This window comes from Scyliorhinus canicula, chromosome 10 (assembly GCF_902713615.1).
Source record: "Scyliorhinus canicula chromosome 10, sScyCan1.1, whole genome shotgun sequence".
In the NCBI taxonomy this organism is placed as follows: domain Eukaryota; kingdom Metazoa; phylum Chordata; class Chondrichthyes; order Carcharhiniformes; family Scyliorhinidae; genus Scyliorhinus; species Scyliorhinus canicula.
The window spans coordinates 49,802,792-49,819,188 of NC_052155.1; the positions used below are offsets into that span (position 1 = coordinate 49,802,792).

Genomic DNA, 16,397 nt, shown 5'->3' on the forward strand with positions numbered 1-16,397 from the left:
AGATTCTCTTGCGCTTTTGTTAGTGGGAGAGACTGGAGGCAGGAATAGTCATGCCACCAGTTCCATTTCTACTTCTGACATCAGCCTACAAGGATCAGCGACACAATAGCTGTGCACCTGATCTCCCCACAGGATATCATAGCTACAAGTTTAACGGGGAAAAGACTTGGCGTAACATGGCCGACCTCAAATCTCCTCTTGCCTTAATGATTTGAGGCTTATGTTAGTCACTGCATGTCACAATTTTCCTGAAGTGTCCCTCGCTGTTTGCAACTGCTGGTTTTGTTCTACCTTTCGGCTGGTGTAGTGGGCATGCTTTCCCAGCTTGGAATCCATGGTGTCCACCAGTATGGCATCTGTCACCTTCCCAACATTCATACAAGCCTCATCCAAGACGGCGATGATTCCTTTGTGTGGTTGTTCCACAAGATCCACAATGATTTGATTGTTGAAGTAGTCAATCTGAGTAATGAAAAGACAGAGAGAAAATAAACTTTCAGCAATCAGATATTAACCTCTCCTTTTTGGGACATTTAGAACCTATAAAAATCCCACAGTGCAGAAACGGGCCATTTAGCCCATTGAGTCTATACTGAGCCTCTGAAAGAGCAGTCTACCTAGGATACCCCCCCCTCCCCCCCCACCACCCCCCCCCCCCCCCCCCACACACACACACCTTATCCCCGCAACCTCGCACATTGATCATGGTTAATCCCCCTAACCTGCACATGTTTGGACTGTGGGAGGAAACTGGAGCACCCGGAGGAAACCCCGCAGACACGGGGAGAACGTGCAAACTCCTCACAGTCAGTCTCCCAACACCGGAATCGAACCCGGCTCTGGCACTGTGAGGCAGCAGTGCTAACCACTGTGCCACTATGCTGCCCCATGTGCAGTGCCGATCCATGAAACTAAGCTGGACATAGTAGATGGGAGGAAATGCAGTGGATATAGTACACATAGTATACAAAATATTTAGGGGAACTTTTCAGAGAGGATTGAGGGGTATGGAATTATGGGGAGGGTCACAAATTGGATTAGACATGAGTTAGAAGTAATAAAACAGGGTAGACATTAATGACAACTTTACTGAATGGTTCAAAGTGGATAATAATGTTCAGACGGATCATGTCCAGGACTAATTATGTGCCTCCTTTATATCAATGATTTGGCTATCCAAAAGAGGAGGTACATTAATCCTTTAGAAGACCAAAGGAAACTGCTAAGGGATATCAAGGGAATGAGTTAAAAAGTGGCAAAGGGAAATAAAAGTTAGGAATTAAAAGCTGCATGTACACACAAGTGTGCCAACAAGCATGAGGGTGAGGGGTGAATGGCATTCAGTGTGAGATACGTTAGAAGCAACAGTGATTTGGATAAGCTGAAGTTGATAGAGAGTGGAAGATGAGAGAGTTTGTTAGAGAACTTGTTGAGTTTGGAGGTAACAACAGTGTCACAGCCAACGAGATGGCATTGGTTGCGCTGGAACACTTCCATCCCATTGATGGGTCTGCTGGGGCCAGAGGGCAAGAGGGGGGGTAGCTTGGGAGGGTCAGCCCAATAGCGGGTCAGCCCAACAGAGTTTACTGTACGTGCGTTCTGGAAAGCATTGACGCCGCTGTCGAGGAACCGGAGAATTGTGATTTGGCATGAAAACAGCGGTGGCCACAAATTCAGCGTCAAAACCGATTCTCCGAGTTCTGGGATTCCGGCATTGGCCGACAGAGAATCCTGCCCGGGTGTTTGAGTGTAACCACGGTTAAGGACTGGGTCATAATAGACTGATCTTGTATAACCTTGGTTCACCAACAGACAGGTAACATTCTGTAACATTTAACAATTGTCTATCTTGTTTTTAATGTACTCATAAGCAGATATATTTTGCGAACGGGCTTGGACCCATGATGAAGGCAATGGTGATGGAAGATTGTATAAGGCTTTGGTGAGACTGCATCTGGAGTACTGCCTCAGGTTTGAGCCCCATATTTAAGGAACAATATGCCTTTGGTGCAGTACAGCAAAGGTTCACAAGATTGGTTTCTGGGTTGGGAGGGTTGACTGATGATGAGAGACTGAATAAATTGAGCCCTCTCAAGTTGAGAACAATGAGAGGTGATCACATTGAAACATACAAGCTGAAAGGGTTTGACAGGCTAGACACAGAGAGGTTACTTTATTGGTTGGGGTATCTGGAACATGGGACACAGTTTCCGGATAAGGGAGACTGAGATGAGGAAAATTCCTTTACTTAAAGGATTGTTAATCTCTGGAAATCTCCATGCCGGAGAGCTGTGGATTCTTCATTGTTAAGTACATTCAAGGCCAAGATTTTTGATCTTTTAGGGAGACTGCGTGTGTCCATCAAGGGATGTGGAGAACAGTTGGGAAAGTGAGTTGAGGTAGAAGATCAACAATGATCATATTAAATAGCATATTAAATGATCATATTAAACACCACTTGGGATACGTTGGGATTACGTTTTCCAATCAATTATTTCCTGGTTACCCTCTCAGAACCCTTTATAAACTTGAGGACTTTCATCAAGTCTACACTGAACCTTCTCAGCACTGCATCCTGCAGATAGACTAGCCCATTGTGCAGTGACTTACATGTTGCCACGTGATGCCCTCCCTCTGGTATTCTGCTTGCTCCTGTCTCAGGATCAGCTCGATGAAGAGTTGTTGAAGCTTCTCATTGCAGTAATTAATACAGAACTGTTCAAAACTGTGGACAAATCATACCAAACTGTTAACGCTTTGTTTCATATCTTGCACTTAACAACCTTCCCTCATGGAGATCGATATCTCGGAACAGCAACATCCTGCAAATGATAGGAAGCCTCAGGAGGATGATGCAGAGGGATGGGTGATGAGGTGAAAAACTTCCAAGACAACCTATTTCTGACTTCATTATGTCATCCATTTCGGATCTGTTTTTGCACATCTGCTGCTAAAACGTTCACACTGTTGTTACCTCCAAACTCAACAAGTTCTCTAACAAACTCTCCCATCTTCCACTCTCTATCAACTTCAGCTTATCCAAATCGCAGCTGCTTCTAACGTAACTCACACTGAGTGCCATTCACCCCTCACCCTCATGCTTGTTGGCACACTTTGGCTCCTGGTTGAGAATGCCTCCATTTTAAAATTGTCATCTTAACATTCAAAGTTCATAACAGGGTCAAATTTCAGCGACCCACTCCTGAAGAATGTCTGACCAGGAATTGAGTCACTTAATTTTTCCAAGTGGCAGGGGCAGCATGGTGTCACAGTGGGTTAGCCCTGCTGCCTCATGGCACTAAGGTCCCAGGTTCGATCCCGGCTCTTGGTCACAGTCCGTGTGGAGTTTGCACATTCTTCCCGTGTTTGCGTGGGTTTTGCCCCCACAACCCAAAGATGTGCAGGGTAGGTGGATTGGCCACGCTAAATTGCCCCTTAATTGGAAAAATAAATTGGGGACTCTAAATTTATTTTTAAAAAATTTCCAAGTGTTCAGAATGTCTGACTAAGACAGGTGTTTAGCCCTCAGCGCCATCGTTCCTTAACATTGTTATGGAAACCACGATAAAAGAAGCACAGAAATGTGTCAAAGTAGAATGTCAACTGGTGAAGATCGTGAATTTTGCAAGTGGCTAGGCCACTAGCACAGCAAATGATCTACAGATACTAATGGATGGAGTGAATGAAGAGGTGAAAAACAACAGAATGAAAACTATAATAAAAAAGGCAGAAGTTATGTAGATTTGAAGAAATGATGGAAAGTAGATGCCAGCAACTGGAACCGGTATCACAAATTATGTACCTGAGAAGCATCTTGTCAGAAGATGGCTACTGTTCATGGAATCATAGAATCTCTATAGTGCAGAACGAGGCCATTCGTCCCATCAGGTCTGCATCAACCTTCCGAAAGAGCACCCGACCTAGGCTCACTACCCGCCCTATCCCCATAACCTGCACATCTTTAGACACCGAGGGGAAATTGATCATCGCCAATCCACCTAACCTGCACATCTTTGGACTGTGGGAGGAAACCAGAGCACCCAGAGGAAACCCACTCAGACACGGAGAGAATGTACAAACTCCACACAGAAATTGGGGAACCACCAGGGCTGGCAGAGTCAGATGATGCAGCGGCTTCCGGGGCCCGAGCTAGCTGCCCCTCCGTCCCAAGGTGAACCCCAGGGCCCTATGGACACCGACCGGGAGGAGGGGGCGCTGAGTGCCAACCCGGACCCATTCCATAGAGCGGCGACGGTGGCCACCAGCATTCCCTGGTTCCAACCCTCTGATGAGGCCGCGTCTCGGAGTCAGCACATGGGACAGCGAGGCACGGCTGTGCATACGCCGTTGACAAGTGAGCCGGGGCCCTCCCGCCCCAGAACCGCCAGAGGATGCCGCCAGGGGCATCAAAGGTTATGGGATGAGGTAGGAAGCTGGCTGCCTCCACCTCAGATGTGCATTCTTGGGAAACACGTAGTAGTGGTAGAGCTATGAGGGCCAGGCACGTTGAGGGCACTGGGGTAGAGGAGAGGGGGTAGGGCTGGGTGCAGAGGGTGTTTGGGGGGGGCGGCACATTCAGAAATGGGGTTTTGTACGGCACATTAAACAACTTTTTGCACAATCATTATGATGCCTCTGTAACTTTCGTCCGCAAAGCAGGCTGACCCCGGAACCTTTGTCTATCTCTCCAGGTAATTCCCCCCTCTCCTTGGCACCCACCCACCCTCCGGCCGTGGTCGTGTCCCGGGAGCTGTGTTCCATTGCCTGGGCGTTCAGATGCTGCAACTGTGATGTTGACTCCCACACTGTGTCCAGGCATCGAGGTTTGATTGGAATGCTAGGTAATGACTCCTATAAATTACATGGCCCACCTATGCAGGGGAACCTACTTGGCATGTGTCAAGTGCTCACGTAACCATGATTGACAATTCCCTATTAGCCTTCAGCAGTCAGTGGGGGTTATGGGTGATCGATGGGGCAGACAGGCAGGGACAAGGGATACTCCCGGAATGGCGTAGGGATCCAAGGGTGACCTGGTGTTGCCGCAAGCGATTGCACCCTCATTGTCCCTGTACCTCCCCCACCCACCCCCCCCCCCCCCCCATGGCAGCCCACCCCTGTGGAAGGTCCCCCTCCTTCCGCCGAGCACTGGGGCAGCAAGCTGAGCACCCCCCAACCTCTTTACCTGTGAGCAAAAATTGCTACTCACCTCCTCGTCTTCCCACAGAAGCCCTTCCATCAGGTTCACGTTTTTAAAAAGGAATATTAATCGGCGCCAGCGTGACCACTTGCTGGGGAGGCCAATGAATGACAGGAGGCCATTGGATATGGGGTGGCTCTCGTTAATTGTATGGAAATCGGGCTTAAGTGGTGATAATTGGTTTCTAGCCACGCGAGGGCGAGATTACGAATTCGCCTACGGGAGTGGACCTGTTGCATCACAAACTGTTTGGCACCTGGCGCCGTTCATATTTTTGGCCTCTCCCACTATTCACCGGCCTCATTATGCTTGAGCGTGAGTGTAACGAGGCTGGAAGATCACACCCTACACACTAGGTTCTGTATAAATGGTTTCCCACTTGTGAACTTTAATACCCTTGTAAAAAAGGTAGAGATTTCCTTAGCCTGCTTGATTAACTTTTGTTCCTGTGCACTAACCTTTAGTGAGCTGTGTGCACAGATATCCAAATTTCTTTGTTGTTTCTCAGCCCCTAGCCCCATCGTAAAAAGGAAACATTCTGATCTGTCCTTCTCCGAACCAATGCAGATGAACTCGCATGGCCCTACACGTTTTGTCCACTTATTTAGAATCATACATACAAAGGGAGGCTATTCAGTTGGGCCTATACCAGCTCTTTCAAAGACCTACCCAACTAGTCGAACTCTTCCACTCTTTCCTCATTGCCCTGTGAAAGTTCCTATTTCAAGTACACAATTCTCTATTCTCGCTTGCTTAGTATTATCTGCAAACTGGGAGATTTTATCCAATTTCTTGGAGGTGGTCTCACAGGGACAGACCAAGGGATCCAGAAACTCAAGGCAGGCTTTGAGGCCTTCCCCACCTGTCCTCATTGTCATAACCTGCATGGCACACACTGGGCAGGGTCAATTGTTTTCCCATGTGGCTCGAGGATTATGAGCTCCCTCGCTACCCACCGGGCTGATAACTATGGTGTAAAAAATCTCTCTGTGTTGGCTATTCAGGAACCAACCGACACAGAGAGAAGTCCTGGTGAGGTATAACGGGGCTTTGTGTAAATAGTTGTTCTTATATATAAACATCTTCTTTTGTTTACTTGCAGACGCCCCTTGTCTTTATTAAACTCATGGCCACAGGTTCAAATGCAAGCTGCCCTGTAGATGGGTTCCATCTCTACAATGGTGGCCTGGCTGCTGAAAACACTGTTAAATTAAGAGGTTAATTTGGAGAAAGGGTGCCTTGATCAAAATGGAGACACGCTCTCTCTTTCACTTCCCTGAACTGAAAGCTGCTGCTTCTTCAGAGTTGGAGGGCCTCTGATTGCCCCTAAGCTTTGACAGCCAACTTGTCATGGTGAGCCCGCCCTCTGGCCGTTAATTGGCCAATTATGGAAAACTCACTGCCTGGTGACTGTTCGTCATACGTTATGGGTTGTGACCCTCATTTGTCTTTGACATCGGGTCCTGACCTAAAAGGCAAAAATCCGTTTCCCTATTAAATGTCCCTTAACACGGCTTTTTCCAAATGAACAACCCCAGCTTCTCTAATCTCTACATGTAAGTAAATTTCCTTATCACTGGTACCATTCTGGTAAATCTCTGGACCTTGTGGTGAACAGAATTGGATGCAATGCTCAAATTGATATTTCATGTGGGTTTACCATAGCTTCAAATTGCTTTTGCACTCTTCTTTGCTCTCCAGCTAGCACCCTTGGAAATATCATGGTGCTGGAACATAGTTTATGCTGTGATTTTACTACAGGGAGGCAGACCCAAAGTCTGCTTCAACCAGAATGAGGATAAAACCCTGCACTGTTGGCATTATTATAAACCCCACACTAGCTATTGAGTCAACTGAGCTAACTGGCCCCCATTTCTACTCTATGCCTCTGTTTATAAAGATTCTGAATGGATTTTTAAGAAGCTATCAACTAGTCCTTTCTAAGTAGGCATGAGCAGTAGATTTCTGTTTAACTTGATAATTGTAGGGAAGTTTTTACCGTTGCGTTCACTGTCGAAGTTAACAAGGTCATTTGTACTAACATTGAGCCAAAGAAGCCATTTTGCTCTCATGTGTTATCTGGCCTGTTCTCATCATGTGATATCTGCAAGTGTCTGATTGTAGTCAGTGCTAATAGGCTCTGCCTTACCTCTGGTAGTGTTATGAAGTTGTTATAATGCCCATTTCAATATGTTATGGATAATTCCTTTGTGCTCTGTACCTGTTGCTTTCAAAGATCTCAAATCCATAGATATCCAGCACGCCAATCACAGTGTTCTTGCCGTGAATGCGCGGGTCATAATCCTTTACCTCAATGACACCATTGATGCGGTTCACAATCCAACAAAAAAGACGCTCGTAAATGGCCTGTGAAGGGAAGGAAAGTGGAACAAGAGTAGCACTTGTTTCTTAATAGAGGAAACACATCTTATCTTCTTTCATATCAAGCTGGTCTGATACACAATAAATCCTCCTCTACATTTTCCAGCCAAATACCCCTAGGTTAAATACAGTACCTGATAGATACAGAGTAAAGCTACATCTACATTGACCCATCAAAGGTGAAAGATCAGATACCATGTGATAGCTGGCCTGTTCTCACCATATGATATCAAGTTTGCACATCATTGTTTGCCTGTTGATATGTTTTATATTTTATTTATAACAAAGACAGAGCAGTAACATAGGCAAGCATTCATTTCAAATTCTCAAAACTCCTCCTGTCTTTTCTCTTCAATGGTGCTGATAATATTGTAGACGGATGAAGTTGATGACTGAGGACATTGTACTGCAAAGGTAGACATATGTAGATTATTAAATAACTAAGATGGGTCATTAATATTGAGCTTAAAATGTTATTATAATTGGCCCAACTCAGGCCAACAGAGCATGGTTAACTGAAAGAGGCTTGAGATATGGTGAGTAGTATGTTTGAATATTGAGCCTAGGACCAGCCAGCCTGAAGTTGGTAAGTAGTAGAAGTGGTAAAGTTGTTCATCTTTAATACTGTACTAATGATTACATTTGAAGAGTATGTGGCCCAGAATCTTGTGCAATATTGGAGATTTTGTGGGTAAACAAGCACCCTCAGCAAGCTGTTGGTAATACTTGATAAGGATTTTTGTGCAAACCCAAGCAGGAACAAACTAAGTCTGTTGTAATAAAATATTATTTACTCACTGTGGTTAGTACACCATCTGATACAAATAAATACTTTACAAAATAACATAGACGGTTGAAAGATTTTTAAAAAATTAAATTAATTTATGTGATGTGAGTGTCGCTGGTCAGGCCAGCATTTACTGCCCATCCCTAATTGCCTTCTTGAACCGCTGCAGTCCCTTGGGTGTAGGTGTATCACTGTGCTGTTAGGGAGGGAGTTCCAGGATGTTGCTCCAGCGACAGTGAAGGAATGGAGATATACTTCCAAGTCAGGGTGGTGAGTGACTTGGAGGGAAACCTCCAGGTGGTGGTGTTCCCAGGCATCTGCTGCTCTTATCCTTCGAGATGGTAGTGGTCGTGGGTTTGGAAGGTGCTGCCTAAGGAAACTTGGTGAGTTACTGCAGTGCAAAGATGTGTTGCAGATAGACAAGACTGAGCCTGCTGTCATACCCGGAATGTTTCCTGTAGTTAAAACTCTGTTTCTCAGAATTATGTCTATTTTTCACGGAACTCCATGTTTAAACCCCCCCCCCCCAGTCACGTTTCTGCCCCTGCCACAAATTATATCCTGTGTGATTGTGACAAAGAGAAATGATCCTTCTCAACCTGCCTGCAGCCTTTCACACTGTTGACCACAGCATACTCCTCCAAAGCCTCTCCACTGGTGTCGGACTGGGCTGGCTGGCACTCATGTGCTTCCCATTCTTATCAATCTAATCGTAACCGGGATCGAACCTGGGACCTCGGCTACGTGAGGCGGCAGTGCTAACCCATTTGCTACCTTAAACATTCACTCCCTCCACCACCAGTGTTCAATGTGCATCATCTACAAAATGAACTGCAGTAACTCACCAAGACTCCTTCAACAATACATTTCAAACCTGCAACCTCTACTACCTAGAAGGACCAGAGCAGCAGATGCAAGGGAACATCACCACCTATTAATTTTCCTCCAATTCAGGTGGGGCTCTCAGTACTCCCCATCAGGAGTGTTCCAGTTCATTATTATCTGGTGTGGCCTGTACAACCTCGCACTCCAGTAGGTGGAATGTCTTAGCTCAGGGTGACAGGATGGACCGCCGATGATGAGGACGGTAAAGGGATGGAGCTGATGAGGGTCAGGATGTCACTGAGCTACATGCAGAGACCATTGCAAGTGTACAGTGTGGCAGACAGGCCCATCACAATCGAGTAACTAACAGATCCCAGGCAGAGTAAACTGCCAAGACATTTCCTTTACTATTTGGTTTTCTATCCTCTGCTGGCTTGAAGGCCCCAGCTTCTTTTAGGTTACAGGCATTGGCCAAAATCTGTTCTAGTTCACGACTGGAATTTCCTGGTGCAGCTGAAAGTTAACAGAGTTTTACTGGAATGCCAAATTTTCCATTCTCGCTTGTAACAGGTCCCGCCTCGGACGAGACCGAAAATCCGGCTGACCATTCTTTCCTCTAATAGTTCCTGATTCTGACAGCGGAATTAAATTGCACTACTTAACATCTGCCCTACAGGATTTGATCCTTTGCTTGCACCAAACTGTGCTGATATACAGAAGCCTGGCACTAAATACACACAGTAGATCTTGCTCTGCACTCTCTTCTGCTGCAACCCTGGGCACCCAGGTAGAATTGAGATTTTACCCATGTCTTCACAAAGTCCAAGTGACAATATCATAGATACATAGAACAGTACAGCACAGAACAGGCCCTTCGGCCCTCAATGTTGTGCCGAGCAATGATCACCCTACTCAAGCCCACATATCCACCCTATACCCGTAACCCAACAACCCCCCCTTAGCCTTACATTTTAGGACACTACGGGCAATTTATCATGGCCAATCCACCTAACCCGCACATCTTTGGACTGTGGGAGGAAACCGGAGCACCCGGAGGAAATCCACGCACACACGGGGAGGACGTGCAGACTCCGCACAGACAGTGACCCAGCCGGGAATCGAACCTGGGACCCTGGAGCTGTGACGCATTTATGCTAACCACCATGCTACCGTGCTGCCCAAATCTAGTGGAGAATGTGGGCATCGATCCCACTACCTCTCACATGCGAAGCAAGCGCTCTACCACTTGAGCTAATTCCCCCTAGTGATCTGACCTCAGCAGGGGTGCACTCATTTCACCCTCACACCTGCTCCCAAAGTGGGGCAGACCTGATAGAGAGCTCTGCAGAATAGGATAGATCGGTCCTGAGGGGGAAGCAACATTAGAACATACTTTTGTCCCTCGAGATCGCTTCTCCATGCAGATTGATGAGGAAAGATCATGGACTGGCTTCTCCGGTCCGCCAGCCACATTTTCCTACGCGGTGTGCCCTTGCCGGCAGCGGGATCCTCCATTCTGGCAGCTGGCTAATGGGATTTCCCATTTACCCTGTCACACCATGTTGGCATTTTGTAATTTTCAATTAGGCCACCCCTCACTTTTCGAACCTCCAGGGAATTCAGTTCCAGCTTCCTCAATCTCTCCTTATCAGACAAAAACATAGGGACTGGTTTAGCACAGTGGGCTAAGACAGCTGGCTTGTAATGCAGAACAAGACTAGCATCGCGGATTCAATTCCCGTTCCAGCCTCCCCGAACAGATGCCGGAATGTGGCGACTAGGGTCTTTTCACAGTAACTTCATTGAAGCCTGATGCACCATCAATTGGACACGAGACGAAGATGAGAATCGAGATGAGATCCAAACAAAAGGCTTTAATGCACAAGATGTGTGCCCGGCAGCAGACGTACAGAAGAATGGCCGACTGCCAGGGAACACGGGTTCTTATATCCCGCCTTGTAGGAGGAGCTACCTGTAAGAGGCACATGACTTACCCGGGCCAATGGGCAGCGAGTCCTCTGCACCAATAGCAGCTCACCTCTGAGGTACCATAATACCCCTAGTCGTACTACCACAAAGCCTACTTGCGACAATAAGAGATTATTATTATTATCCACTGCCATCTCAGGGATTAATCTGGTGAGCTTCCATTGCGCTCTCTCTATGGCAAGTATATCCCTTCTTAGATAAGACAGTACATAATACTCTGGGTGAGGCCCCACCAAGGCAGCAAGACATCTTTGCTCCTGTACTCAAATCCCCTTGCTATGAAGGCCAACATACCATTTACCTTCTTAACTCCTTGTATACCTGCATGCTAAACTTTAGTGACTCATGAACAAAGGTCCATTTAGATGCCTGCACTTCCCAACCTCTCTCCATTCAAGAAATATTCTGGGCGGAATTCTCTGCTCCCGGGAAAAATCGGGTGGGCCGTCGTGAACTCGGCCGAGTTTCACGACGGCTTCGGAGGCCGCTCCTAGCCCCCTATTCTCCCCTCCCGGAGGGGCTAGGAGCGGCGCTCCGTAACTCTTGGCCGCCGGGCGGCGCGCCGAGAGTGACGCAACGGCGGGGCCTTTGTGACGTCAGCCGCGCATGCGTAGGTTGGCCGGCTCCAACCCGCGCATGCGCGGCTGACGTCACGACGACTGACAGCTCGAACCCGCGCATGCGCGGTGGCCGTCTTTCCCCTCAGCCTCCCCGCAAGACGTGGCGGCTTGATCTTGCGGGGCGGCGGAGGGGAAATAGTGCGTCCGATTGAGACGCTGGCCCAACGATTGGTGGGTACCAATCGTGGGCCTGTCCCCTCCCGAGCTCAGTCGTGGTGCTCATTTCCCACCAGGCCCCCTACAAGCCCCAAAACGGGTATCTCACGGTGATTTCACAACGGCAGCGAACAGGTGTGGTTGCCGCTGTCGTGAAACGGTCGCGAACGGCAGGCCGCTTGAATCGCCAGTCGCCGTGAAAAACGGCGAGCGGCGATCCTTCCGACCGGGGGGTGGGAGAATTGCAGGGGGCGCCAGGGAGTTGTGAAATTAGTCGGGGGGGGGGGGGGGGGGGGGCCTCCGGCGATTCTCCCACCCGGCGTGGGGAGCGGCAAATCGTGCCCTCTGCCTTTCTGTTTTTTCTACTAAAGTGAATAATTTAATACTGAGTCACATTATATTCCATCTACCATGTTCTAGCCCATTTACTTAGCCTGTCCAAGTCATCTAGCAGTCTCCCTGAATCATCCTCACAACTTTTGTTCCCATCCAGTTTGGTGTCATCAGAAAATTTAGAAATATTATAATTGGTCCCACGTGCAAATTACTTATATAGGTTGTGAACAGCTGTGGACCTAGCACTGATCCTTGCGGTACCCCAATAGTAACAGCCTGCCTTTCTGAGAATGATCCATTTATTTCTACACATGGATAGCCTTGTAGTCTTCAGCTAGATTCATTACATCGACCCATTCTACTGTCTCTCACCTCATGGATTACGACCTATGTCCTTCATTATGTCCAATATACTTTGGTTACAAACCCTTTATGCAGCATCGACTGCCACCCTTGATAAGGAGGCCACTCAGATCTCCATGTAAGGTCTGACAAAGCTTTTGTCAGACTACACGTACACTTATAATATTTCATACTCAAATCCTTCTCGCGGTCAAAGGTAACCTGCCTGTTGCCTCCTTACTTGTAGCCTTCACCTACATGTTAGCTCAAAACGACAAATCACCGAGGAAGGACATTCACAATTTTATGTGCCCACCACAGCTTTCTCCAGACATGTCTGGCTTTCTACTGTTAAGAAGACTGTGTAGAGCTTCACTCTCTCAGTCTTGAAACTGCATCTACAGTGTTCCTTGCCACTCACACGGCAGGTTTAACTCCCCTTGAGTACTTGAGGCATCCACCCAGATCTCCTCATCAGAACAACGGAAGGAGCCGCAAAGATCTCCCTGAACACGTTTTTAGTGGCCAGAACATGGTGAGCTGTAAGTAATGGTTTGCAGGATACATGGCCAAGCAGCACACTGACAAATGACAGTTACTTCTTAATCATGTAAATGTGGGATTATTGAATAAGAGAACTGAATCGACAAGGGTCCATTATTGGACTCTAATGAAAACACTCTCCGTCATATTCTGTGGAACTACCACTGTGCTAAATGGGATAGACTCAGTAGGGCTCCAACAGCTCAAATATTGGTATCTGAGAGGCACTGAGTTATCAGCAACTGCAGAATTGTATTCCACCACAACCCATAACCTGTTGGCTGAGCATAAATCTCAGGTGCAATCCTGTTCTTGTCAGCTTGGATCTTGTATGTCTCTCTTGTAGGAACGTGAATTGGATTCAATTTGAATTGGATTTTGGAGCAAGAAAGGAGATGGATTAATGGCTTGCCCTTACCTCTAAAAAACAAATTTAAAAAAAAATCTCAGTGACACCCATACCCATAAACAAATATCCCGTCTGAAAGATTGGCCTGTCAGCCAATCTTTGTTGTTAATTCTCAGAATTGGGTCTTGATCCCACAATGTTCTGATTTAGAGTGCTACACTTTAACTTGTAAGGGAGGGTGTGGTTCCAACATCATCCAAAAAAGAGAAGCCGCGGTTTCACTAGAGCATTTGTTTACCTTAGCAAAGGCGTCTCTGCCATAAGCAGCTTCCTGTACTGTGTGGCCCTTCTCAATCACATCACCCCCTCCTGTAGCTACGGTGCGATGAAGAAGTGTCTTTGTGACGGTGTCTGGCTCCGTCATGATGATCTCTGCAATCTGTGACACCAAGGGGCCATTGCTGATGGAAACAGTGTCACTCTCAGTGATAAACATAAGGTTCCCCTGCGAAAGAAAACACAATCAGGAATCAACAAAGCCAGTGAGGATACCCTGAGGAGCTGTGCTATATATTCTCTTTATTCATTTGATCAAAGTGTACGCACAGAGAAATCATGGGATATGTCCATCTCACACATACACGTAAAAGTATGCAATATACGATGTGATCATTAGGTACACACAAATAAATCATTGGATAGTCCACATGAACAGTGGATACACACCAAGGAATCATAGGATGCATTAGTCATATTCACAAATAGCATGAATACACTGAGGAATAATGGGATTTGAGGAATAATGGGATTTGTTCATACTCTCACACAACAAATAAATAACAAGGAGTCACAAGCTATGTAATTTTTACCTATGAGTATGCACTGAGGAATTCTGACATACCATAGCCATGCACCTGAGCAGCGTATACACATCAAATAATTATGTGATTGGTTGCTTATCCCCTTACACAGCACCTAACTGGTATGGGCCATTTGTATTATAAAACGCAGGTGTACGCGGGAACAGTGGGAGTGGGACCCTATATACTTGTAGGTAACAGATGCAGAATAACCATGAGATGAACTTCTATACTATGCACTGACCACAGAATTAAATCTAGCTCAGTACAGCCAGCACATCATAATTATTGATCACAGTCTATAAAAGCACAGTTCCGATGAGGAAGAGACTATCATGTCAGTGTGACAACCAGAGATCAATTCCAGAACTGAACACGTTCTTCAAGTAATTTAATCTCAGAAAGGACGCAAAGGGAAAGGAAGTGTTGTGAAGGCAGCTTGTCGGACCATTTCTTTTCATTCTAAGGATGCAGTGAATCCTGTCAAGGCCATATTTATTGCCCAACCAGAACTACTCTGACAAGATGGCGGTAGAACTTTTTGAACTCCAGCAATTTGATACAACTAATTATCTTGCAAGGCAACTTCAGAGGACATTTAAGAATCAGCTATGGTAATGAGGACCGGAGTGACAAATAGGACAGGCTATGTAAGAACCCAAGATTCCAATTCCCTAAGGGACGTGAGTGAACTTTTCAGGGTTTTACTCAGTTGGTTGGATGGCTGATTAGTGGTGCAGAGAGACACCAATAGGAGGTTCAATTCCCGTACATGCTGAGGAGATTCATGAACACCCCACCTTCTCAACCTTGCCCCTCACCTGAGGTGTGCTGAACCTCACCTCAGGTTAAATCACCACCAATCAGCTCTCAAAGGTGGAGCAGTCTCTGGAACTGTGGTAAGATAAAGGTAACGTCGCCATAGTCTCAGAATCACTGGACTGCAAAAGGAGGCCATTCAGCCCATCGGGTATTCACAGACCCTCTGAGAGAACACCACCCAAGCCTACTTCCCCACCCTAGTCAATAATTCCTTAACCTAATCTATACATCCCTGGACATTAAGGGGCAATTTAGCATTGCAAATTCACCTAACTCTCACATCTTTGGACGGTGGGAGGAAACCGAAGCACCCGGAGGAAACCCACGCAGATATGGGGAAAACGGGCAAACTCCAGACAGACAGAGAACAAAGCCCAACATTGAACCCGGGGCCCTGGTGCTGTGAGGCAGCAGTGCTAACCACTGTGCCACCATGCCTCCCAGTGACTGTTTGGGGTTTGGGGTTTTAAAAAAATCCAACAGTTTCATGGTCACTTTTATTGATCCCAGCTTTTCATTTGAAGACCTTTTAAAAATTGAATTCAATGTCTCGAGCGTCAAGCCCCTTCCGCGCCGGCCGGCGGGGCACAAACCACTCCAGCCTATCCCTGAAGGTGCGGAGGATACCGCACCTTCGGGGCGGCCCGACACCGGAGTGGTTCACGCCGTTCCTTTGCGCCCGGGTTGCCCGCCCCGCCGGTTCATGGAGAATCCCGCCCATGTTCTCTGAATCAGTAGAGCAGACCCCTAGATTACTAGCCCAGCAGCATCACCAATATGCTACCATGTCCCTAACTGGTAGGAAGTTGGACAAGTATCCATCCCTTAAGTATGAAATAATAATGTCTGCATCACGTGGGACTTTGGCCAATTTTAGTGTAATATATCCATTCGGCCTATAATGCCTATGTCAGTTCTTTCAGAGAGCTATCTAATTAGTTCCACTCCCCTGATCATTTCCAATAGCCCTGTAAACATTTCCACTTACAAATATTTATCTAATTCCCTTTTGAAAGTTATTACCAAATCTATTTTCGCCACCTTTCAGACAGTGCACGATAGATCACTACAGCTTGCCATGTCGCTGTATTGTTCTTTTGTGTATTACCTTCAATCTCTGTCCTCTGGTTACTAAACCTCTTTGCTGCTGGAAACACATTCTCTTTAGTTACTCTATCAAAAACCT

At 46.7% G+C, this 16,397-nt stretch overlaps 1 protein-coding gene across 1 annotated transcript in view; it reads right to left on the reverse strand.

Moving 5' to 3' along the window:
• LOC119972345 (unconventional myosin-Id-like) overlaps nucleotides 1-16,397 on the reverse strand; it is a 218,448-nt gene that overhangs the window by 138,017 nt on the left and 64,034 nt on the right. Inside the window, exons 8-11 of the mRNA XM_038808882.1 lie at nucleotides 13,828-14,034; nucleotides 7,422-7,567; nucleotides 2,611-2,725; nucleotides 292-462 (exon numbers count right to left, since the gene is read on the reverse strand). Coding sequence (XP_038664810.1) covers nucleotides 292-462; nucleotides 2,611-2,725; nucleotides 7,422-7,567; nucleotides 13,828-14,034 — 639 coding nt within the window. The remainder of the gene's footprint in view (nucleotides 1-291; nucleotides 463-2,610; nucleotides 2,726-7,421; nucleotides 7,568-13,827; nucleotides 14,035-16,397) is intronic.